A 26,486-nucleotide genomic window follows, 5' to 3' on the forward strand; every position below is an offset into this window, starting at 1 on the left:
AAACTGGGTGTATAGATTAAGGTGGTAAGGAAGGGATCACATGGAAGTGGAGCTTTTCTAGAAGATAGAAGCACCTATAAAGGTAAAAATGCATGGAAGTCCCTGGAACATTCAGGGAACAAATATTTCAGTTGGTCTTAAGTATTAAAAGTTACGGAACTTTTACGGAAAATGTTTAGAAAGGTAGCATAGAAATGTTTTATTTGAAAAGAAATTGAAGGCCACTAAAGAACTTTAAACAGGAGAGACATATGATTATTAGTATTTTTGGAAACCTACCTCTAGTGGTAAATGGAGGATTTACTAAAGAAAGACTAGAGATACATATCAAAAATCTACTCAAATAGATAAGACATGCTGGAAGCCTGAAACGACAGGAGAAATTAGACAAGTGGAGAAGATTTGTCCTTTTTTTTTTTCCTGCTTCTTTCTTTTTCTATTTTTATTTATTTTGGTGGATGAGAAGATTTCTTTTAAAAAAAAAAGAGTTTAACTAATTGGATAGTGTGGTGAGGTGGGAAAAATCTAGAATGATAGGGTGTAGATGGCACTGCCATTCATGGAGAGAAAGATATGGGGGAGTAGATTTTGCAGCACAAATCATGAAGTCAGCTTGGAATCACTTTAGGTTGCTATGTGATATTTAGGAGTAGGTGGCAGCCTGAATGACACTCAAGAGACGTCTACAGTGAAGATTTGGGGATCACTGGCACATAGGACTCTGGATTCAATATTCTTTAAACCAAAGTTTCAGGTTTTTTATTTAATAACTACTACTTCAAATAATTCTAAACCTAAACACAGTGTTCCTTCTTACAGATTGTAAGACTGCAAATTTTGTAAATTTCCATTCAGACTGTCATTGTTTTACATTTCAGAATTTCAATACAGCATCACATTCTAGTTACTCCCTTATCCCTTACTTTTACAGTTATAACAATGCGGTAGATAAGATTTCTAAACACTTTACCTCTGAATTGCAGTAAAAAGAAACCTGCAAGCTCAAGACCAAAGACTGAAAAGTCTCTAGTTGAGCCTTAGTGATGCTCAAACAGATGACAGAGAATGAAGCTATGATGCTCTACATCGTCCATGGTATATAAAGAATAAACTTAGCTCCTAGGTATCAGCAATGTTACCAGCTACGTATCACCTTTGAGAGAACTGAGAAAATAGCCACTCAAGTCATTTTATGTAGGTCTTAATTTTGTGAAACCTGGTTGGAAACGATTACTTGAGATACATGGAGTGAAAGGCAAATGAGAAATCATTTCTATTTGTTTTTGTCAGTTTTAATCAAACTATTCTTTTTACAATATGGATAAATCATAAAAAAATAAGCTTTCTTCTTTCTTAACATCTTCCACAGATGAGAGAATTGATAGGCAAAGAGGAGTTCTAGGAATTTGCTAAGCCCAGTCTCAGGGTCCTTACTCAATGTCTATTTAATTGTAATCAATGATCAGAAATGTACATTTAACAGAAGAAAAGCTTCAGTGCAGTGATAAATATGGGCCCACTGACAAGTGACAGATGAAAACAAACTACAAAAAGCAAACAAAATAAACTCAAGACAGCCTAGACCAATAAGTACACAAACAGAAAGTTACATAAACTGTAGTACTAAGATAGGCTATCACAGCAAAATGAAACAGATGATGTTAATAGTGGTCCTGAAATATCAAGATTTAAATACAGCCTTTAGAAAAGTTTAAAAATATAGCAGTCCTTTCCCACACACCTCAGCAGGAAGAAGGCATCTACTGTTTGAAAAAAAAAAAAGAAACTTCAGTATTTATATCATGTTCCTTAAAAATATGAAAATTTCAAAAATAGACAAAATTCTTATGAAAAACTGATATCTTCCTCACAAGAGTCCACAATGATCAAGCTTTTGCCATATTTGCTTTAGTTCTTCCATTTTTCTTTTTTTGAAGCACTTAAAAGTAAGTTAAAAGAAGACATACAAATAGCCAACAGACATATGAGAAGATGCTCATCATCACTAAGCATAAGAGAAATGCAAATAAAAACCATAATGACGTATCACCTCATACCTGTTAGAATGGCTATTATCAAAAAAACAAGAAAAGAAACAGTGTTGGCGAGGATGTAGAGAAAAGAGTAGTCTTATGAACTGCTGGTACGAGTATCAACTGATGCAGCCACTATGGAAAATAGTATGGAGGTTCCTCCAAAACGTAATTCCACTTCTGGATATTTATCACAAAGAAAAACACTAACTCAAAAAGATATATGCAACCCCATGCTCATTGCCGCATTATCTACAATAGCCACCATACAGAAACAATCTTAGTGGAAGAATGGATATACAAAATGTAGTATATGTACACAATGGAATATTATTAGACCATAAAAAAGAAGGAAAAGTTGTAATTTGTGACAACATGGATGAATCTTAGGGGCATTATGCTAAGTGAAAAAAGTGACACAGAGAAAGACAACTACCATATTATGTCACTTATATGTGAAATCTAAAAACCCAAAAAGAAAACAAACAAAACCCTACACACATAATACAGATAACAGACTGATGTTATCAGAGGCAGGGGGTGGGGAGTAGACAAAATGGATGAAGGTGGTCAAAAGGTACAAGTTTGAAGTTATAAAATAAATAAGTCATGGGGATGTAATGTACAGCATGGTGATTATAGTTAATACTATGTTGTAATTTTTGCTAAGAGAGTAAATCTTAAAAGTTCTCATCACAAAAAAAAGTATTATGTATGGTGATGTATATTAACTAGACTCACAGTAGCAATCATTTTGCAATATTTACAAATATCAAATAATTGTGTTGTACATCTGAAACTAATACATTATATGTAAATTATATTGCAATTAAAAGAGTACAGATATCAAATCAGTTTTATCCCTACATACTTCAGTATACATTTTTAAAAATGAGAACACTGTTTTTTATAGCTACAATGCCATCATTCGTATTTATATCCTTAAGAAATCACCATAAAGTCAATGTCTCATCATCCAGACTTTGCTCAAATCAAAGGATACTGTATTTGTTATAGTCTTCTCACCTTTGCTTGTATTCAACAATGTCATTCTTAGTGTGATTTATTAACAGGAATGTAGCTGCTCCATCATGATAATCTGAAAATGTAATAACTGTAGAATGCTCAGCCAAATTAACTACTGCTATAATACCTCCAAGCTAGAAAAAAAGAAAAGAAAAATGTATTCTCTAATGTGATCATTTTCCAAAGAATATTAACTAGGGACATTTAATAATAAAATTATTCATAACATAATATTTTTTGATGATTTAGAACACAAGTCAGGATTTTATACTGCATGTCTGGGAAACCACGTTCTCTATATTATACAGGTGGGTCAAATTCCAGATGTGGTATAGAGTAGGCACTCCAACTAACTTTTTATATAACAAATTGTTTTATGTCTCTGTTTCCTTTTAGTATTTCCCTTTACACAAAGAAATATTTGTTCATTTTTGTTGGAAGAAAAAAAAATCTTATAAGAGATAATTATTTGATACAATAAAATAAAATTCTAGTTAAGTAATACTAGCTTCTCTAAACACACAAAAAATTACTTACCTCATTATCCAGACGCAATAACATACAATTTTCTTGATTGTTAAAATGTATCTTTTGGGGAGGGCCTCTACTTCCTTCAACTTGAATAAGAAGTTTATTCGAAGCATCCTCAGGCCAAAATGGAATACACTAAAACATATATTACATATATTTATTAAATAAACAACAGATTGTATGAAAAAGACCTTCATCATTTTAATAAACCCACCAGAGTAGATTGAAAATAATCTTAAAATAAGTCTCTTTCAACATTGCTCTGGTTATTATTGGGTTGCTTATCTAAACAAATATAAACTGTCAAATTAGAGAGATTTTAATGTGGTCCAGATATAGAGTAGGGTTAAAAAATTAGCAAGTAAGCTGAGCCCAGAGCTGGGAAGCAAGTGATCAGTTTAAAACAAGAGTACATTCAGTTACTGAAAATCATAATCAGGTTGTGGGCATCATCTGGTAATTAAGCAGCAAAGTACATACAAATGGCAAGTCAGGATATGTATTAAATGCAGAGTCATGGAAGTCAAATAAGGGTAAAAGTAAAAGAGTTATCCAAAATTCAGAGTAAGAAATAGGCTCAAAATCTTAAGAAACAACCTGGACATCAGTGATCTGGGAACCAAACTAAAAGAATAGGAGACAATCAATGTACCTAGAAAAAAAACTGGACAACAGGAGCTAGAAAAAAAAGTAAAGCGCTAAAAGAACAGGAATGGAGAAGCAAACTTGTCTGGAAGCTATTATGTAAACCGTGTCTTAGTGTGCGAGGGCCCATCAGACTGACTGGCGACTTTGCGTATTTCAGCGAGACTGTTCATGTGTGATACCCATCACCATTTGACCCTAGAGTCAAGTACCTTACTTGTTCAAGTCAGTTTTATTCAACCATAAAAGGTAATTAATGGGACTAGACATGGGACATGGTTAAGGCTGTGAGAGGCTTAGAAGGTTCCCACTCAGGGCTTCTTGCAATCTTGCAGGAACGTACCTGGAAGAGTCAAAAGAACACTAATCCAACTATATTTCTCATGAGTAACTGAGAAGACTAAAAATGATGTGTTCTCTGAATATCCGCAAGCCTGCTGTTTGCTAGTAGCCTTGCTTTAAAAATGTATATTTTTATGTTTAGTGATATATGCTGTATCTTTTTAAAGTATATGTGCTCCATTTCTTGATACTAGAGAAAGTACGAACGTACTTATCTTTTGTAGTGGAAAATAGAGACATAGATAATTTTAACAAATCTATATAGGTAATAATCTGAGTAGGCATCTTAAAGTTGGCCACTATAAGCAAAAATTAAAACGTAAAAATTTAAACTAGCTAAAGTTATCTCAAGAAAAGCTGAAATTGAAAATAAAGGAAACAGAAAGTAAAATAATAAAGTAAGTTGTTATGCAATTGTAATTATAATTAATATAAACATAAACTAACTGTTGAAAGATAGCTCTGGATTAGGTTTTTTAACAAATAAGATCCAACAATGTTATCTGCAATTGACAAATAAACCAAGATAAAGAACTGTTGTAAATAAAAGTATGGAAAAAGTATACCTAGAAAATACATAAAAGCAAAACAAAGCTGGAGTTGTAATCTTTGTATTTAGATACATAGAGAGCTCTACATCTAACAAACCAAGATAAATTTAATGAGCACACACGGAAGGAACATTTGCAAAACTAAGTCATATATTCATTCAATAAATATTTATTGAGAGCCTACTGTGTTTAACCACTATTCAAAACCCTCCTCCAGCTTTCCATTTCATTCAGAGCAAAAGCTAAAATCCTTGCAATGGCTCAGAATGTTTCGCGTGATTATCCTTCATCACAGTTACACCTTGTTCTCCACTACTTTTCCCTCTTTCACCAATAGTGGCCTCTTTTGCTAGCCCTCACACTTGCCAAATGTTCTCCCACTTTAGGGCACCTGCCTGGCTGATCCTTCTGTGTCTAAGTATATTTCCATATATCTGCTCTGCTGAGTCCAGCTCCTGTCTAAAAAGCTGTATGTAATTTTTCATATCAGACCAGCAATTGTACCTGGCAGGCCTCACAGGGAAAAGCTGTCCTCCCCTTACCAGATTAGGTGCACAGCCAGCGCACTGCAGTCTCAAGGACTGGGCTCCCACCTCCAACCGTGCTTTTACACATATCAGCATTCCTACCTCATGCACCTTCCTGAGGAACCTCTGCAAAACTTCTTTATAAAGGAGAGAGGGGGGAATCTTGAATACACTTATTCTCTACTCTGACTCACTGCTCAGTACTTTTCCACTCTAGCCCTTCCCTTTATTCTGCCCATCCCCCAGGTCTGTAACACTGTAAGAGCCTTTTGTTCAGGGCTCCCAACAGTGACACAACCCCCATGTCTGTACTGATCCACCTGACCCCTGATCAATGCTGTTCCATAGGAATCATGGAACGGGGGAGTAGGTGGTTTCTCCAGTTTAGCTTCTTGCTTATACTATCGCAGTAAGGGATTAAAGGCTTTACTTGTACATTCATTTTGGCTGCTTGTCTTACTCAGCTACTCCAACACCTGGCAGCTCAGCTCCAGCTCAGCTGAGCTCTTCACAATTGCTACGGCTCACATTTCCTCCATGTTCAAATATAACCTCAATGAGTCCTATCCTTGACTACCTTCCGTAAAATTATAGCTCACCCTTTGCTCGTTAGAAATCTTAGAATCTCTTTGCCTTATTCCCTTTTCCCCATTAGACATGTCACCTTTAAACACTATATATTCTCCTAATTGATTATGGTATTATTAATTTAATGTTTCTCTTCCATTCCACTGAAATATAAACTACATGCGGCCAGGGACTTGGTGGTTTTGTTAACAGATGTATCGCAAGGCATATAAGAAGTACATAAAAAATATTTGCTGAAAAAAATGAATTAACAGGCAGACTTGAAAAAGGGGGAACTTCTGGAAACAGAAATATAATTACTCAAACTCAGTTGAAGCTAAATAGCAGTTTAGACATAGTAAAAATTTATCAAAGATATATGTGTAGAATTTATGCAGAATGTAGCAGAGTTATAAAGATGGAAAATGTAAAATAGATATTAGGAAACATGGAAGATAGAATATAAAGATCTATAATGTCTGACTGAAGGCCCAGAGGGAGAAAATGGAAGAACGGAGAGACAATATTAAAGAGATAATTGCTGCAAATTTTACAGAAAGTGTGAATATATTAATCCACAGATCTAGCAGTAAGGCATATCAAGCTTGATATAAAAAAGGAACCCACATGTACATAAATATAAATAGTATGACTACAGAACATCAAGGAAAAAGAGAAGACTGTGAAAGCAGCTAAGAAAAGAAAGCATGCATCTAAAGAAATAACAGAATCACAACAGAATTTTCAACTAAAATGGGAGCCAGAAAACAGTGAAGTAAAATCTATAACGTGCTGAGAAAAAAAGAATTTATTATCAAGAAAAATGATCATAAAAGATACCAATAAAAACTTTTATGGATAAACACAGACTTATAGCGTTTTCCTCCAAAGCCAGATCTAAAGGAAATTCTAAAGGATGTATCAATACATCAAGAATAATGATCCCAGAAGGATGGCTTAAAAGCAAGAAGGAATAATGAATAAAAATAACAAACACTTCTCTTATAATCTAACATGTGTAGAATAAAATTTCTTCAAAAGTAAAATATTCTATCAACCTTAGGCAGTCCTTCAAAAAGCTCTTATCCAGAAGTCTAACAGCTAAAGATGGAGTAGAATACGCATCTCACTCTTAAGTCACTACTGCCTACGTAAAATAACTGGCTAAATGTACATATTAAGGCATTCCTGACAGTTTCCCGGACAGAATAAATCATTTCCTTTTCTTTCCTGCATTTATTCCCTATCTAGTCTTTTACTGTTATAGTTGACTACATTTGGTTAGTAATTGTTAAATGTCTACATCCCTTATCAAGCAATGTACTCCTAGATGGCAAGGTTCGGTTTTTAATAATTAAGTATCTAGAGCTTAGTACAAATAATCAGTAAATGTTGAGGGAACTGAAACAACATGTGGGTTGGGGGTGGAGAGTTAAAACATTAGTGATTTCAGTTATCTAATATCAAGAAAAATGAAAATTCAAAGAGGTACATTAGTGAAATTTATCTACCCACCTGCTCCAAATCAAGGGAGAGCCATTTATTATTTTTCTCTTCAGCCACTGATATACGATATTTGCTTTTGTTTTCAATCATATAAAAAGGGGTAAATGTTACAATTCTGGTAATGTTAAAACTGCTGAGGTCTATAGTGACACCAACCTAAGGAAAAATATATTAACATATCAAAAACTTACATTATTATAACATCCTTATAAAAATTCAGTGGTTAATAAACATAGTTTAAAAGTTTTTTAATGGGCATAGAATGAACCTACTTGATATTCCAATTTCAGGCCTTTACATTTAACAGCTCCATGACTACCAACAGTATCAATTGAAAATTGATCTGACAATTCACTGTCAGTTACCATAAGTTGAACCTAGGAAAAAAATATTTAAAATATATTACAATGTAGGTACCTTTAGAAATTTGATATATTTTGATATAGTTTTTGCTTTATAGCATAACTAATATTAGACTGTTAATGCATTAAACCTTTCCCAATACTAAATCCTAATCTTTTAAACCTTAAATATTTAACAAATGTTATTTTTGTTTCATATTTTATTCTTCAAAATTCTAAAATCTAAAAAAGAGTAATAAATAATAATGAAATTTAAAAAAACTACATACCTTATTGTTATTAAAAAAGTGCTTTGGCTGAAAAGAAAAGAGAACTGGCTTTTTATAATTAGGAGGATGCTTTCGATGAATTCCATCTGCTTTATATTGTAACATTCGACCAGTTTTATTGACCATCCAATAAGGACTATGAAATGCCACAACTGTTTGGCCAGGATTGTAAGTCATATGGATAGCAATATCTAAATCAGTCTTTTCTATTTCTGTAACGCAGGTGAAATTGATGAAACTAATATCCTGTTGATTAGGTTTTAGATGATATTCACTTTTCCAATCATGATTTAGATAGTCAAGTAATTTTAAATGTAGCCTGGCTTTATCCAATTGTACAGTATAAATCTGGGCTGAATGTCCTTCATTTAGAGTAAAAACTCTATGTTCAATCCCCTGTAATAAAAAAATATAGTAATTTTTTTAATGTTTCAGAATATGCCAAAAAGTTATATTTAATTCCACATGCTATACAGAATGCTTTTGCAATATACTTGTTAAAACAAGTTAGAAGACTTACGAGCATATTCAAGTTCTAACTCTGCCATCTATGCAAACTTTTTAAAATGATTTGAGATTTGAGTTATCGTATTTGTAAAATGGTCTAAATGATCAAGTTCAAAGGACAAGTGTGAGGATAAAACTAAATTAACAATGCGAAACTCTGCTGGAACTAATAAATGTTACAAAACACTACAATTAGTAAAACATTTTTTAAAATCTTATAGTGATGTTAGTTTTGAAAAAAAAGAAAAATATATGAGAATTGATGGTAATCCAAATAAGCAATCCCTACTAACTCCCATTCTGTCATTCTGTATTTTTAACAATCCCTCATCACCCATTTCCAATAATTGTTTATAGTACTGTGTCCTATGTATCTCTCAAAGCTGTTCATTTCTCTCCATCCACATTTCCCTATCTTGGTTGATATGTCACTGTGACCTCTCTCTTTAAGAGTCTCCTAACTGTTCTTATTTTCTCTAACCGCTTCTCAATACTACAGCTAATCTGTCTTGCTGATCATGCCCTTTGGAATCTAGCAAACAGAATGTGATCCCTAAAAGTATCAAATTAAAAGTTCTATGAGACTGGAACATATATAGATAGTACATCTGGTATCTCACCAGTTTTCCAGCATCTCTAACATGGTTCCTTCCTCTTGTTATAGCATAGGTATCACTTCATCTTAAGATTTTAAATTACTTAAAGCAAAAATAATTTATTGATACCTGACATGTTAATATTCCACAAAATAAAATAGTAGTGGGATGGTGTTAGAGAGGTAAATAAATGGCATCCATGTGCCTGTCACGCACTGTGCTAAGTCCTTTACATAACACTATCTAATATGATTTTCCCCATATTCCAATCATGCAAGTTTTATTACTATTCACATTTTACAGATGAGGTCAAATGATTTAGAAAGATAATATAACTTGCCTAAAGACATACAGCTGGTAGGTGTTGGAGCTAGGATTAAATCTCAAATCTGACAGCAAAGTGCAAATTCTTAACCACTATATCTGCCAACCGTAAGGAAAAACAGATATTCTTAAATCAGAGATATGTTACATTCAGTCACCCCAAAAAATCTATCAGAGAAGTATAAACATAGTAAATCCCAATAACAATAATTAATAGACTGCCATAAAAATAACAGACTACAATGAAGAACTCTTTCTTATATTTGATAAGCATGGCAAATGGAATATTAAAAGCTTAAGATAGAGAGATTCCTGTTATAACAGGAAGGAAGCAGACATAATTTATTAAAACAGAATATTTAAAAGAAAAAACATCTTTATAGGACATAAAATCCTTTTAGAGAACTAGCATGAGGATAATATAATGTAGCAGGGTTTTTTTCCCATTTAAGTTTAGTACTTGAATATTATTTTAATACTAAGTCTTATACTTGTTTCAAAAGTTGATATCTATCTTTTTAATATCTGATATATGAAATATACATGCATAGAAAAGTTTGAAAAATATATATTCTAAAACTGAAATATTTTTATCTGTAGTGCTACCTTCAGAGACAATTCTTGTTATCTCTATTTTCTAAAATTTCTAAAGGGAATATATATTACCTTCATAAATTATTTTTAAAATGACATATCACATTTGCAATTTATATTCAACTTAGTAACCAGATTTATAAGGTAAATCAGTGGAAAATATTTTTTTAAATCCTCTTTTTATACAACGTGATTGAAACATTTCTTTTCTATTTGAAGTATTACCTATCACTAGTACTGTACTTTTTATTAGAACTTTTATTAGAACTTTTCTTCTATTGTTCATAATTTTAAATAACTAAAGCTATAAAACCAAAGACATAAAAACATTAAAAAAAATCTAGAATACCTCTATATAATAAGCAATTTTGTAAGGAAGAAGATTTCGGAGTAGGATAGGTGGCCACAAATGCATTACGTATGGTAAGTCCCAACCGTCTTCTGAATACACTGACAGAGATGTTAAATTGTCTTTTTCTGGGACAACATTAATGATAAATGGTTTCTTGGAAGGGTTTATAGGTCTACATTTCCTTTTTAGAAAAGTGCCGTCATTTTTTATAATTTCTTCAAAGTCAATTCCTTCACACATTTGATAGTCCTCGTCTTCTGGCTTCAGAGAAAGGAGTGATCTGCACAAAAGATTAAACAATATGCTTAGTCTTGGTTACAGCTTAAAACAATGAAATTACCTCTCTCCATACTATTGTAATGCAGTTTTTAAAAATTAAAGTTTATTGTGGTGACAACTACATAGATTTCAGGTATACGATTCTGTAATACATCATCTATATATCACATTGTGTGTTCACCACCCAGAGTCAGTTCTCTTTTTATCACCATATATTTGATCCCCTTTACCCTCATCTACCACCCCCATCACCCCTTACCCTCTGGTAACCACTAAACTATTGTCTGTGTCTATGAGTTTTGTTTCTTCACTGGTTTTTCTTGTTCTTCTGTTGTTTTCAGTTCATATACCACATATCAGTGACATCATATGGTTCTCTACTTTTTGTCTGACTTATTTCGCTCAGCATTATAATCTCAAGATTCATCCATGAGCAAATGGCACTATTTCATCTTTTCTTATGGCAGAATAGTACTCCATTGTGTATATATACCACAATACATTTTTATATTTTCACACTCTTCTTAGAGATAGGTAAGATAGATATTTTCATGTTAACATTCTGGAAACTAATCAATTTATGTGGCTCTTAAGAGAATATTTTTCTTACAAACTTACTGTTTTAAACGTACATTCACAATTTAACTATGTATGGTGTTATATGGGTACCAGACTTATCGGGATGATCACTTCATAAAGTATATAAATATCTAATCATTAAGTTGCACACCTGAAAATAATATAATAGTCTATATCAACTGAAATTGAATAAATTGAAAAAAGTGTGTTTACAAGATAATTTGTTTTTTATATTAAATACATAATCCTGTAGGTCATATATGCAAAGCAAATATATACTATTATCTGTGACTTGTACATTTAACTTAAAGAAGTTGGCTTTCCCGGATATGTGGTCCCAATAGGAAGAACATGTCATCAACGAGTTCATGAACTTAATATTTCTATTGAAAAAATTAATCACTAGCTTTTCAAGATTAATGAAATGAAAGCTATCAATAGATACATTATTGAAACGTTGGGCACAGTTGCAGAAGTGGCTGCAAGAAGGTAGTGTCAAAATCACTGGGCATCACATTCAATTAATCCATATATTTAAATACCATGTTCTTTGTTTACATTTCAACTAGATTTTAGGTTTAATAATTTTTTAAACCTAAGCTATATCACATATAAATTCTTAAGAAATATTTTTATGCTTATAAAACTAAAGAATAATTGTGACTCTATCCCTTTCAGATGAACAACTGTCAATAATATCTCCATCCCTGATTATTTTCCTAAGCTCTAGTCCTAAAATTGTAAATATCTACTACATAGTTCTGTAACGATGTCTGATAGTGCCTTAAATTTGCTATATTGAACTCTGAACTATCCATACCCACTTCTTTGTGTATCCTTTTCAAGGAAATTCCAGTTACTGGCACTATGGACTATGAAATATTAGCTTTCCTTCTCTCCTGACACACACACAAATAAAGTGATCTGCCAAATCAGTTATAAGATTTAGTCCATTCTACTTCTACATTCTCTCTGTAATTTTCATTCTTCTAATACTTAAAAATAAAAGGTCAATTTTCTCTAAATTAAACTAACACCGATACACTCACCCCGATCATCAAAATATTTACTGGACCCATTATTTACTAAAGGCCAAACTGAAAAAGAACAAGCAAGGAAGTCATTCTTGACTCTTCAAGAGTTCCCAATCAGGTAGGAAGTAGAATGCTAAAAGATAACTACTGCAGTCTGATATGTGCCAAAAAACAGATATACACAACAGACTGAGGGCATGAGAGTACGGTTAACTCTTTCTTTGGCTGCAGTGTTTTGCAGAAGTGACAATTTTCCCAACAAGCTTTCTTCTAAAGAAAAGACTTGAATTAGAAAAATATTCAACATTAAGGTAAAGTTTAAGAAATGAATGAGAAAACAGGAAAGAAAGATGATTAATGGCAAGAGGTTCTGGATGAGAAGAGCTGATAGAGTGAATGGTCTTGAAACTGAACACCAAACGTTCTGAGAGAAAGGAAGAAACAGGTGACATTAAAATGTGAAAAGCTATATAAATGGGAGCAAAAAAGTGAGGGAGTAACAACCTCAGTGTGAACTTACATTATCTTTCAAATTTCACCTTCCAATATGGACACTACATACACTCCAATCAAATCCCATCTATTCTTTACAGACCAATATAAACCCTGTGTTTTCATGCCTCCTCATCTTTGTTCATGCAGTTCCTTGCACTTAAGATTGCCCTTCCCCGCTAATTTCCACATTACTATATTTCACCTATAATTCATGTAACTTGTCCAGGAGTCAATCATTAATCTCGTCTTTGTTTTCCATAGTTTTTTTTTGCCACGATAACTCTCTCTGTAATTCTACAACCTTCCATTTTCTAAGTTCTGTATTTACATAATATATCAATCTCCCACGGGGTATAGCCTGGCCAATTCATCCTGGTATCCTACAGTAGTAACTTACACACAGCAAAAACACGTGATAAACATTTGTCACATGAAGTAAATTTAAGAATCAGTAAATTCTATAGGTAAAAATAGCTCTTTGTTAATTTAAGACCTCATAGCTTTACAAAAAATTTTTTTCTATCCCCATGCTCTTTGCTTATATTATGATAGCTAAGCACATACAAGTATACACATATTATTGGTTCTTAACATTTCATCATCACCAAAGCAAAGGGTGAGACAGGCTCTCAGCTAGTGAACACACCCACGCACACTCGGATTGCTCCTGAAGTAGAGGTGGCTGCCATGAGTGCAGACCTGTGTGAAGTACTAAGCAGGGAGGCACCATTCACAAAAGCTGCAGTGTGAATGGACCCTCTGGAGGTGCACAGTGCAGTGACCCTCAGTGCTTCCAAGCACCAGGATTTGAATCCCTGTTTGTGTAATTCTACAGTTTGTGCTTTACTTTGGTTAAGATCATCCAATCAATCCCTCTTGTCGTATATATGTGTTGTTAAAGGATAAATTTAAAAAGTGGGTAAAATCATGATTCCTATATAGATATAAAAAGAATAAGTGTTAAAGATTTTCTTTAACTCAGTTAAACAGAGGGAACTGGTAAGATGTTACAACTAATCAAAGAGAACATCTTTAAAACAGACAAATTTATAGATCAGGAAGACTGAAATGAATGTGCAAATGAAAGCAGAGCTGGCTTTTCCACAGCAGAAGGGAGTCAATTGAACCTCCAAGAATATGAAGTATACCTACACCTAAAAACTGAATTAAAAGAGCATCGAATGTGAAAACCAAGCTGGCTAGTCACTAATAATTCTAATAAAAATTAACTTCCATGTATCAAATATTTATCCTTGAACAAAAAAATGTAAAAATACTCTAATGGCCTAACTGTTCTATGAACAGAGTTACGAAGCATATAGCAGTAATTTATTAAAACAAAGCAAAATGCCCCTCACATTTATTATCCAAAGACAAAATGAAGTTCAAGTTCCTCAGAGAAAATTTTTAAACACACCTTACATGCTATCTGTAGTCTTATAACCCATCCCAAGTCCTTTCTAGAACAAGGTCGGGTACTGTACACAATGATTTTGTTGTTATCTCAATATAACTCTTTCTCTCAGCAAGTTTGAACTAAGCAATAAAATACTAGGGTTAGAAGTCTAAACAATAACAACCTCATTAGGGTGAGCAGATCTAATTAATACCTGAAAGTATGTGCATAAAACTGCTAGATAGTCTTCTAAAGACTAGGGATCCAATTTTGAACTCCTAGGCATGGGTCACAATGGAATATAGGCAGAGGATATTTAAACACTGCTTGTAGTGTTGCCTCCATCCTTCTGCAGCATAGGTCTAAGTGTCCAAGCCCAGTGCATGTTCTGAATGATACCTTAGCCAAACTACGATACTTATCCTGAGGAAGGTTTTACTCTCTAACAGAGTTTACTCTACTTTTCTCCTTGTTTCAAATTTTCAACTCCAAATTAAATATCCTGAAAAATAATACTTATTTGTTATGATATTAAACCTATAATTATGAGACTAGCCCATCATTAGTATTTTGTAACAATTTTGATAATCCTTTCTTAATAAACAAGATTTTGCATCAAGTTTAATCAAATTACTTTAAATATTTAAGACTGATTAGAAGTCTATCACTAAACAATATACAGATAAATGTACAATAAAAGATAAAATATTTTATGTTTTTCTTAAGGAATTAAAAAAAATACTATTATAAAACCTTTCAAAAGTAAAAATCACTTCATAATAGAGCTTATAAATCCAGAAGCAACCAATCACGCTCAATTACTTTTTAAAAAATCACGAACATATGTGATTATGGTTAAGATGGCCATAAGCAAGCATGAAATAATTATATTTACTACTAAATATGAATTAAATACATTAAAATAATGTTTACCTAAATAAACCTCTAAGTGACCTGAAACTTAAGTTAGATGAGGTGAGATATTAACAGGATAGATTTAAGTTTTATAATTTAAAGACAGATATCCCCACCAATCAGAAACTAAGAATTTTCTAAGAGACCTTAGAGCAAACAAAAAGATAAAGAAAAAAAAAAATTACCGGTAAGATGCTAGTGGTACGTTAAATTCATTTCCAGGTGAAGCCGTTCCCAATAAAGTATCTCCTTCATAAACAAAAAGTGGGATTGAAAAATGATTTTTAATCTGGGAAAAAAACAAAAACAAATAATATTTAGTATCGTTAATCTAGGAATCTAAAGACATTAAAAAGATATTCTGTCTAAATATCTCAGCAAAGCAACTATCAGACAATATTTATCTTGCACATATAAATTAGAAAAGAAACAAACATGCAATTATTTATCCTAAAAAATACAAGAAAAGTTTCCAGTTTTATAGAACAGGAATCTCAAAAACAAAACTTTAAAAATCCTAGAAGAAAATAATATATTCTTGACCTTGAGATAAGGAATAACTTCTTCTTTATAACAGAATAGAAAAAAATGCATAGGAAAAAATATTACACAAAATGTTAAATGTCTATATGACAAAGTGAAAAACAAGCCATCAGAAGGGAAATGCCTACCTTTTTACACATTGCTATTGTATGCTACTCATTGGATGAGATACCCTCTGTACACTGTATCTCATCCAATGAGTACCATACAACAGTGATAAAAGGTAACATAATTTTGATTATTACATATTATCAGATAAACCTCCAAATGCATTTACCATTGGATGGACAAAAACAGACTAGTTAGTAAAACCATTTTCTTATCTTTCTGTATCTTATTAAAATCTTTCTATTTAAAAATATCATAGCAAAATATAAAACATGCTGAGTAAGAACTAAGAATTGATAACTGGATGATCTTAGATACACTGTATTTTATTTCTAGATATCCTGTTTGCTCCACCTATTTGAAGCAACAGAAATACATTTTCATTTCTACAACTAATACCTAGGAGAAATTTAAAATTAATGTTTAAGTATTTAAGGAAATTTTAAAAATCAACAATGAGGATTGCCCAACAGTCATCTTTTAAAACAGTTCATTACAAATCATAAATGAAAGAAAAAGAATTTCTGTTTTCAGCCATGATGCAATAACAGGGACCAGATATACCTTCCCAACCTAAACAATTAAAACACGGGGGTAAAAATACACATTAAACAATTATTTTCAGGCACTGGGTGAAAGGCAGCACAGGAATGAAAAAAAAAAAAAATCCATTAAGTTGCTCCAGCTCACTGCCTGGAGAGTTTCTAGACTGTATGGGGAAGGAGAAGGCAAACAAAAGCCAAGTGTGCCAGAGTTGAAGAGAGATCTGAGAATTTAGCGAAGCCAGTGTGACTTCAAGTCAGCACATTTTATGAGAGGCGCGAGCTGCATGGAAAAGTGAGAGCTGCAGAGGTGGAATTCCTGATATTTAAGAGTGTCCCCTATTCCCAAGACTTGAGTTCAGCACTGAGCAGCACATGCATACGAGTAAACTATCTAAGGCTCGGTAAAGATACACCTATAAGGGGCGGGCAGAACAATCTCTGGTACTGACACATAGATCCTTTTCTCATCAGCCAAAGTGGTAAAATCTTGTTTAGTACGGAAGGTATTGGTTGTTGTACCTTACAAGTAGGGCAAAATTAGCTCTGGACTTCTTGAGTCCCATCTGAAAAGTTTAAAAATCAGGACTGAAAGAATCACTTGCCAACTAACATAACTGTATTGGAGAACAAAGATCAAGAATACATAAAGGAATACAAGATATATAAAACATCCAAAAGGTAGAATTCACAATTTTAGACATCCAATAAAAAACTATTAGGCCCCCAAAAATAAAAAAATGACCCATAATAAAATAAAAATGAATAAAATGAAACAAATCAGAAATAAATACACATGATAGAATTAGTAGACAAGGACATTAAAACATTTATATAACTATATTCAACATGTTCAGAAGTCAGGGAACTGAGGATAGTAATAAAAGACATGGAAAATATAAATAAAAATGCAAATTGAATATCTAGAGATAAAAATACATTGGATAGAATTTAAGAGAAAATTGGACATTGAAAAAGAAAAGTGAACTTCAAGACATGACAACAGAAACTATCAAAACAGAAATACAAGGGTGAAAAAACTGCAAGAAAAAATGAACAGATCATTACTGAGCTGTGGGGCAAGTTTAAAAGCACTCTCATATACACCTAACAGCAGTTCCTGGAGAAGAGAAAACAGGGAGAAGACGAAAAAAAAAAAAAAAAATTTAAAGAAAAAAATGGCAAAAGAATCTTTCTAAAGTTAATGAAAACTATAAATCCACAGATTCAAGGAGCTTAATAAACCCAAGTATAAGAAACATGAAGTAAACCACATTAAGATTCATCACAACCAAATTGCTTAAAACCAGTGATAAAGGGGGAAAAAATCTTACAAGCATAGAAAGAAAATATCAACATTTTCATAAAAAAGCGAAGATAAGAAATGCAGACTCTGGTCAGAAACACTGTAATCCAATCAACAGTGAAACAACATCTTAAAAGTATAGAAAAAAATAACCTCTCAACCTAGATTTCTACACCCAGTAAAAATAAGTTAAAACATAAAAGTGAAATAAAAATGAAAATAATTCATGGACAAATTTCATGAAAGATACAAAATTGCTAGAAGAGGTCACTTAAGAAGTAACAGATAACCTGACTAGCTCTTAACCATCATTAAATAAAGTGAAACAGTAGTAAAAACTTTCACATAAGGAGAACATTACAAGAAATCTCTAGACCAATATCCCTCATGAACGTAAGTGCAAAAGTTCTGAACATGATTTTAGCAAGTCATTCCAAAAATGCATTAAAAAGTTAATAATGCTTCATGACAAAGTGAGATTATTCTGGTAATGCAAGGTTGATTTAACAGTTAAAAATCAATCAAATGTTATATAACGATTAAAAATCAATGTAGTTCACCATATTAACAATATTTTGTTTAAATGATTGTCTCAATAGACACAGAAAATCATTTGACAAAATCCAACATCCATTCCTGATTAAAAACTCTCAGCAAACTAGGAAGAGAAGGGAGCATTTTCAACCTGAGAAAGGGCATCTACAAAAAAAACAACTCAAAACATACTTAATGGTCAAAGAGTGAATACTTTCCTTCAAAGACTGAGAACTGGGCAAAAACATCTGATTTTATGATTCCTATTCAAATTGTACTGGAGGTTCTAGCTAGTGCAATAGGCAAGACAAAATAATGCAAATCCAGATTGGAAAGGAAAAAGTAAAAATGTCTTTACAGACATTGTAACTATGCCAATAAAAAAGCTACTAGAACTAAAAAGTGCCTGTAGTAAGGTTGCACAAGTTAACATAAAAAGCAACTGTACTTCCACTAGCAATGAAAAATCAGAAATTAATATGTAAAATTTTTAATTTTATCCAAATTGTTGAACAAAAATTGAAAACCCGAGTCTAAAATTTAAATAGAAATGGGAAGGACTGAGAATAGCCCAAAAGACTTCCAAAAAGAACAATGTGAACAACTTATACTACCAGATTTCAAAACTCAGGATAAAGTCTAATTAAGACAGTGTGGCACTGGCATGAAGATAAACAGATCAATGAACAGAATACAGCTGAAATAAATCCATACCGATATGGTCAATTTATTTTTGACAAAAGTGTCAAGGCAATTTAATGGGAAAAGGATAAACTTGGTTGGAACTGATTAGCCATATGAAAAAAAAAATGAACCTCAACCATTAGCTCACATCATAGACAAAGATTCATTCAAAATGGTTATGTGGTATATCCATATAATACATTAATACTCAATAACAAGACATAACTACATGTAATAACACTAATACACACAAGTTGACTACATACAAAACCATGCTGAGTGAAAGAAGACTCCATTTTGTACTCTCTTTCATTTATATAAAATTCTACACGTGTAACTAATGTACAATGAAAACATATCAGTGGATGCCTGGAAATGGGGAAGTTAAGGAGAGAGGAAACTTTTGGGAGAGATAAATATGTTCATTACCTTGACTATGATGAAGATTTCATAGGTGTATTTTTATGTCAAAACTCATCCATTTTAAATATATACACTTTACTGAATATCAATTTTACCTCAATAACGCTATAAAAATTTTCTCTCACTATATTCTGTAATTAAAACCAAAGGATATATATATATGTGTATATATATACACACGCACACACACACACACACACTACAAAAACCTAAAACAAAATATTGATGAGCTGGTTATTTATTTTTTACAAAATAATACTCCAAAATGATTTTACAAAAATAATCCTGTAAAAAATTACAAGTATATTTAACAAAATCCTATCACTGCTCATATTAGAGCATACAATTACTGGTAATGAATCTTCTTTTTGATATTAGCTGTATTTCTATTATAGTTTGTATTCCTTTGGTAGTAATTTGCTTTAGTTTAGTTTTGCTTTTTTTTTATTAGCCCATAAATATGCATATGACCCCACAGTAAAAGGGAACATTTCCTACCTGCACTGGGGAGCGAACTGTTACCTTCTTACTTCCTTCCACTGTATCAATTTGACAAACAATAGATCTTTCAACTCCAGACTCTCTGTGTCTTACAGTGTACAGTCGTCGTCCCACTTTTGTTAAAGGAATTTTATCAGCAGTAGAGTGATTAGCAGGTGCTAAATTGAACATACATGTTTGAAATTTTTATAAAATATCATATATTAATTTTAAATAGATGTCAAATATCAGAAACATGATTTCTTAAAATTATGAATAATAGTAACTCAAGTCTTTGGATTTAAGACTATACAAAGGGATTATACAAAGTGTATTTCTTTGTATTGATATAATGTATACAAAGAGATATTTTGAGAAACTACAATGTATTTCCACAGCATTCATCTAAAACCTTCAAACCTTTTTACCAAACAAAATTTTTATTGGAAAAAAAAGTATCATTCAGTACTTTGACCTAAGACAACACTACTTATGAACAAAACGGTTTCATAAACATTTTAAAAATAACTAATGAGAGGAATTATTATAACATGCAAAAACACTGATCTCTGATTTGCTGTTATAATAACCAAAGCCTAATACCTACAGGCATTCATTAGCAATTATCAGTGTAGCTGCAGTTTTTTTGTTTTTAACTTTTCTAACATTGACACTTTGCAATATCTAGGATTTGATAAGCAAAATTTCATATACATTTATCTAATATACATATATATACTGTATTGGGGGATGAGTTACTTATTTACATAAATCCTTCTATCCCATTGTATAAAAATATTAGTTCAAACACCAATAAGACTTAAAACTGATGAGAACAATTCACTAACAATGCTGGGACAACACCTGAAATCTAGCCATTGTTGTGTATCTCTTCCTGACTGACTAGGAGAAAACACCAGCTTTCAGTTTTGGTATTTTCACCCCATGTCTATCTAATTAACCTTTCAAATGTCCTCCTCCATAACTATTTAAATGTCAAAGTATCAGAAAGTGGTGTGGGTAAGGCATCGGGACTATTTAACTTCACAATGAGTAGATACTATGATAATTTAAGAATTTATTTACTTTCACCTCTCATGAAAATGAAAAATTTCTGGGAAGCAGAAAAGACAAAAAATAAATCCACCTTAATAGGCAGAACATGAAAACCATTTACAAACCCAAAAAACATTACAAGCTGCCATTTCCATAAATTCAAACCTTATTGTGAATTCAGTCAGCTGCCTTGGTGGAATACTACTGAGTTATACCAAAGGTAGTTAAAACAACAACCAATAGATAATAGTTTGTAAAACCTGAGATCTAGTATTTTTCTTCCCAAAAACATAAAGCAGTAAATTGTCATGCTCTAAATAAAGCAGTGAATAAAGAAAGTTAAAATTGGTATACAAAAATATAGTAACAAGAGCAACCAAAGCCGTGCAAAACAAGAAACAAAATTCCCAACCTATTAGGAATGAGATAAAAAAAAGAACACAACACATTTAAGATACCACAAATGAATAAAGTGGGATGTAAAATATAATTGAAAAAAAATTAAAGGCTAGTGAGGTAATTTATCACTTACTAAGGAGAATGAAGAAAAGTTTGCTGCTTAGGCTGGTCATTGCACTGAAATGATCATTGTCTTTAGTTCCGACATAATCCATATTTAAACTCTCCTCATTTTTCAATATGTATGTCTTAGCCATTGGAACGTTGAGTACACTGAAAGCATCACTTGGTGAAACAGAGATAGTAAGTCCAAGAGAATTTAAAATCATAAATGGTGCTAGATCCCGTATGAAGACAGCTGAAGACCCAGTGGCAGCTTCTGTAAATGCCTAATAAGGAAGAGTTATCATAAATAAAATACAATGAAATGTGGAAAACGAAATGACAGGCAGAACATTAACAGGCATACGACAAATAACTAAATTAATTAAAAAAACTTTATTCAATAAAAGAAAAGGATTAACTCAGACTAGTACAGCAGCATTTAAAGTTTCAAATGTCTTTTCTTACCTTGACTAAATTATTTAACATTACAAGACCACATTTGGATAATGTAATGTTTAGTTGGTCTTTTGAATAGAAACTGATAACAGTTTTATATTCTGGCACTTTGAAATGCTCTTCTTCAGTATCTGACTCAACAATGGCCTCTTTTGTTTTCTTTTTCATCTAAAATGACATACAAATTATAGAAATGTAAGGAAAATGTGTTCCGAAGAGCACCACATAACTCATTTTGCAAAGGAAAAACAAACTTTAGACAAATCCCAACATTAGAGAGAGCAAAAATATTTATCAATTCCACTGCCTTAATGGAATTGCTTGGACACCAGCCAACTAAGGTCACACAGAACAGGGACAGTATTAGAAGAAAAGTTATTCTCATCCTCGGTGATAACAAAATGAAAGGCACATTTTAGAAGGAAAAAAAGAAACCTAAATTACATCAGAATGAAAATGAAAAGCACATACTCACAGCACATGGAAATTCAGAGCAAGAAAAGTCATAGTCTACTGGTCATGCTACAAATAAAACCCAGAAAACCAAAGGCTCAACAAGTCCAACAATGGTTGCAGAACAGTGCCACTGGAACCTAGGACTCATGAGAATCAACACCATCTATCTCTTTTTAGGATTTACAGATCCACTGCCCACGTATATTCTGACCGAAAAACCATCAAATAAATTCCTTTATCTAATCCTTTATCTGAAATATGTGGAAAATAAAATGTAGTGAATACGCAAAGCTGGGCATGCCAAGCTAGTCACCTTTGTTGTTACTTTAATTGGCTTTAACCCACTGAACATCTGTCTGCATGCTGACTGAATCCTCTTTAGGTTGGAGATATGCTAGTAATTCTGCAGTCTCCTGCTTCAGAAGCATAATTTCATCCATCTAAGGGTTCTTCTTCTTATGATTACAATATATTACAAGCAAATAATAATAATATTTTCTTCTATATACACACCCTTCAGCAGACAAAGGAAACTCAGGATAAACAACTTACAAGATGGTAGTGGCATTTTAATATTAAGTGGTGACTCTGCAGCCAGAATTGCACGCTACCCACCCCTGCCACTTTAAAGGTATTACTACTTTAGTGAAGTTCCTTAACCTCCCTATTCTCCGTGCTCTCACATGTTAAAATAGTGGAAGACTGTATCTTCTTCAGACTGTTGTTTTAAAGCAAGAGTACATAATTTAGAACAGTGTCTAGTATATAATCTTACATAATTATTTGTCTTAGAAAAAGATAGGAAGCATTGGCCTTGGATTTAAAATTACAATTAGAGGTCAAACAGGAAAGCATGCAGCAAAACTCATAATGAGAAAACTTGAACTTTGTTGTGATTAAAATCAATGTATTTCATGTGTTATAGATATCTTCAAGTTTTGAAAAAATTTTCAGACTTTATACCTTGATTCCAAGATTCCATGGTCTAAAATCCTCAGTTTGATCAATTTCTAAGGGTTCAAGCAAAGGCTCCCATACACCAAACATTTCATTATAATAATGAACCTATAGAGAAAATTTTTAATTTTTTTTAATAAGGCATTCTGGTATTTGCTATAATGATCTTCCATGCAGTTTCCCACTACCATTACTTTTGGCTGTGCTACTTCTTCTATGTGAAAACTGTACTATATGCCATTCATTCGTTTCCTACACATACTCCCTCAGCACTTTCCTCACTTGGTTAACTTCGTAGTTTAGTCTTCAGAATTTAATCCAGATAAAAACTCTCTTTTAATCATCTTTGGTTTCCAGACTGGACTAAACATCAAAAACTGTGATCATTTATCATGTATCATTGACATTTTTTAACATATCTGCCTACCTCTACCGACTTCAAAAGCCTTTGAAGGCTAGTAACATAGGATTGAATGAGCATTTATTTATTTGAATTCTCTGAACTTTGTGGATATCCTAGATCGAACCCTCTGTAAAATATACAGAATTCTAACCAGAATTTGAATATCTGGAATCTAGTCAGTCATTTCTACCTGTATTAATATATAACTGTAGCAACACAAATATAATAGCTTATATTCATATTTGATAAAAAGTAGATTACATTAGTTTCCACTAGACACAAACTCAATTAATAATTTAAACCAAAGTAACTCTGGGGATGATTCTATATAGATAAACTCTGAAGCAAAATATATGTTGGCTCAAAGCAAATATCTTTCATATAAGATGCTTTCATATAAAGTACTTAATGGATTCTCAGTAGAGTACATATAAAAGTACAAGACATATCCTTGTACTTATATATCCTGCATTACATAAAAGTACAAGATATGTCCTTCTAATTCTTTACATTACTCTTTTAGAGCAGATTCAGAAATGGTCTATTATCCTTTTAAAGGAAAAAGGTATTCAATTTAACTCTGAAAAATAAGAATTTTGAATCTAATCAACAACTGTCTATTAATATATTAAGTTTAAGTTAATAAAATCAATTGAAATATAAACTTAATGTAGATAATTACTCTAAAGGTAATGTACAGCAGGTTCTCAAATAACATTGTTTCGTTCAACATTGTTTTAACATTGATGAGATATTGTAGGAATTTAACTCTTATTCATATCAATCAGCATATGGAAAATTGATTTTGTTGTATGTCGTTTTGCTTAGTCACAGAACCTATCAATGATGTTAAGTGAAGACTTACTGTACACATAAACACTACAAGGTGTGATCAAAATATACGGTGAATATTTAAATTTTAAAAAATTATTATAGTAAAAGACACATTGCCATTAATTCCCCTCAAAATACCCCCTTGCTTTGAACACACTTATCCCATGATTTTTGCCACTTTCTGAAGTAGTTCGGGAAGTCCTCTTTTATGGGTGTCTTTAGTTGCTCTGTTGTGGCTGTCTCGATGTCCTGAATCAATTCAAAACGTTTTCCTTTCATGGTCATTTTGACTTTGGGGAAGAGCCAGATATTGCATGGTGCCAGATCTGGGGAATAAGGTGGATGAGGGCACACCATAATGTTTTCACGTGACAGAAATTCCCAGACCAGAAGTGCGGTGTGACACGGAGTGTTGCCATGGTGAAGGATGAAGTAAAGACACCCATAAAAGAGGACTTCCAGAACTGCTTCAGAAAGTGGCAAGAACGATGGGATAAGTATGTTTGAAGTGAGAGGAAGTATTTTGAGGAGGATTGATAGCAATGTATCTTTTACTGTAATAATTTTTTTAAATTTAAACATACATTCACCATATTTTTTTATCACACCTTATATAGCAGTCATAAATTTCTAAACTTTCTTCCAAAAGTTTTGTGAGCCAACATATTTACAATAAGCTTAATTTACATATTTAAATATGATTCCCAAAATATCCCATGTGTAGCATTATTTGTTATAAAATCTGGAAAAAATACTATATTGCTTACTTCTAGCTCAAGCTGACAGTGGAGATTTATGAGGGAACTCCAGTTTTTGCCTTCCCCTGAAAAACTTGATTTTGCCAAAAGCATAGGCACTGTTCTATGACCAATTCCAGCCTCAAGAACTATGAAAATAGAATCAATGTTCATTTTTATTTTCTCTCCTTTGGGTACCAATTTAGTTGTGGGAGCTATGTTTTCAACTTCATTTGGTTCTTCAAGAAACCACATTTTTAAATTCTTTGTATCCTTCTTCTCCCATAAATGTGCTGTAGAAGAAGCAGTTTCTTGTGTGGTGGTTTCCTTATTTGTATAAAGTGCTGAAGTTATGGTAATCACAGTATTTATGATAACTGGTGAAACCTAAGGGGAAAAATGTAAACTAATAAAAAATCTACTCATACCACTTTTAAAAATACAAAAAGTTAAATATATGATGAAGGACAAATAATACTGAAGTAATCATTATTACCCTGAAATAGCAATACAATTTGTTGCCTACAAGTTTGATTATTATAACTAATTTTAATTGTTAAGATATTTACATGAATCTTGTAGATATTAAGCTAATCAAGTGTAATTTCAACTACACATACTATAGGGAGGTTAGATAACAACAGATGCAGTCAAATGCCAATAACAGAATACTATATAACATTCATTACAAAAATATGTTAAATAATAACAAGTTTTAAGAAATGTGTCATAAAGATTTTTAAAGCTAGCTTCTTTTTTGTTTAACAATGAAAAGACTTGCTATAATGATTGCTATCTCTAGATTTTATTAATTTTTTAAAATTAAAGATCTAAATGACTAACTACATTTGAACTTACCTTTAGTGTAAGAGATTTTACTGATATATCAATCACTTGTGGATCTGTACCTAGCTGCGTAGCTTGATAGAACAAATCACAGGGCTGCAAAACCTGAGAGAAAAACCAATACCACTAAATTAACATTGTTCTTAAAATAGTTTTACTTAAAGACTTAGTAATAGCTAACTATTAA

General features: G+C 32.2%; 1 protein-coding gene across 3 annotated transcripts in view; it reads right to left on the bottom strand.

Annotated features, from left to right (window-relative positions):
* The window catches only part of VPS13A (vacuolar protein sorting 13 homolog A), a 194,261-nt gene that overhangs the window by 51,854 nt on the left and 115,921 nt on the right, over nucleotides 1-26,486 (bottom strand). For all 3 annotated transcript variants that reach the window (XM_019736649.3, XM_019736650.3, XM_019736651.3), the window contains exons 40-52: nucleotides 26,312-26,404; nucleotides 25,484-25,840; nucleotides 23,486-23,587; nucleotides 22,076-22,234; nucleotides 21,639-21,894; nucleotides 20,069-20,229; nucleotides 15,616-15,719; nucleotides 10,730-11,012; nucleotides 8,360-8,755; nucleotides 8,001-8,105; nucleotides 7,738-7,884; nucleotides 3,597-3,725; nucleotides 3,060-3,193 (exon numbers count right to left, since the gene is read on the bottom strand). In XM_019736649.3, coding sequence (XP_019592208.2) covers nucleotides 3,060-3,193; nucleotides 3,597-3,725; nucleotides 7,738-7,884; nucleotides 8,001-8,105; nucleotides 8,360-8,755; nucleotides 10,730-11,012; nucleotides 15,616-15,719; nucleotides 20,069-20,229; nucleotides 21,639-21,894; nucleotides 22,076-22,234; nucleotides 23,486-23,587; nucleotides 25,484-25,840; nucleotides 26,312-26,404 — 2,426 coding nt within the window. The remainder of the gene's footprint in view (nucleotides 1-3,059; nucleotides 3,194-3,596; nucleotides 3,726-7,737; nucleotides 7,885-8,000; nucleotides 8,106-8,359; nucleotides 8,756-10,729; nucleotides 11,013-15,615; nucleotides 15,720-20,068; nucleotides 20,230-21,638; nucleotides 21,895-22,075; nucleotides 22,235-23,485; nucleotides 23,588-25,483; nucleotides 25,841-26,311; nucleotides 26,405-26,486) is intronic.

Source organism: Rhinolophus sinicus, chromosome 16 (assembly GCF_057876585.1).
Source record: "Rhinolophus sinicus isolate RSI-liver-muscle chromosome 16, RSI-T2T, whole genome shotgun sequence".
Classification (NCBI taxonomy): domain Eukaryota; kingdom Metazoa; phylum Chordata; class Mammalia; order Chiroptera; family Rhinolophidae; genus Rhinolophus; species Rhinolophus sinicus.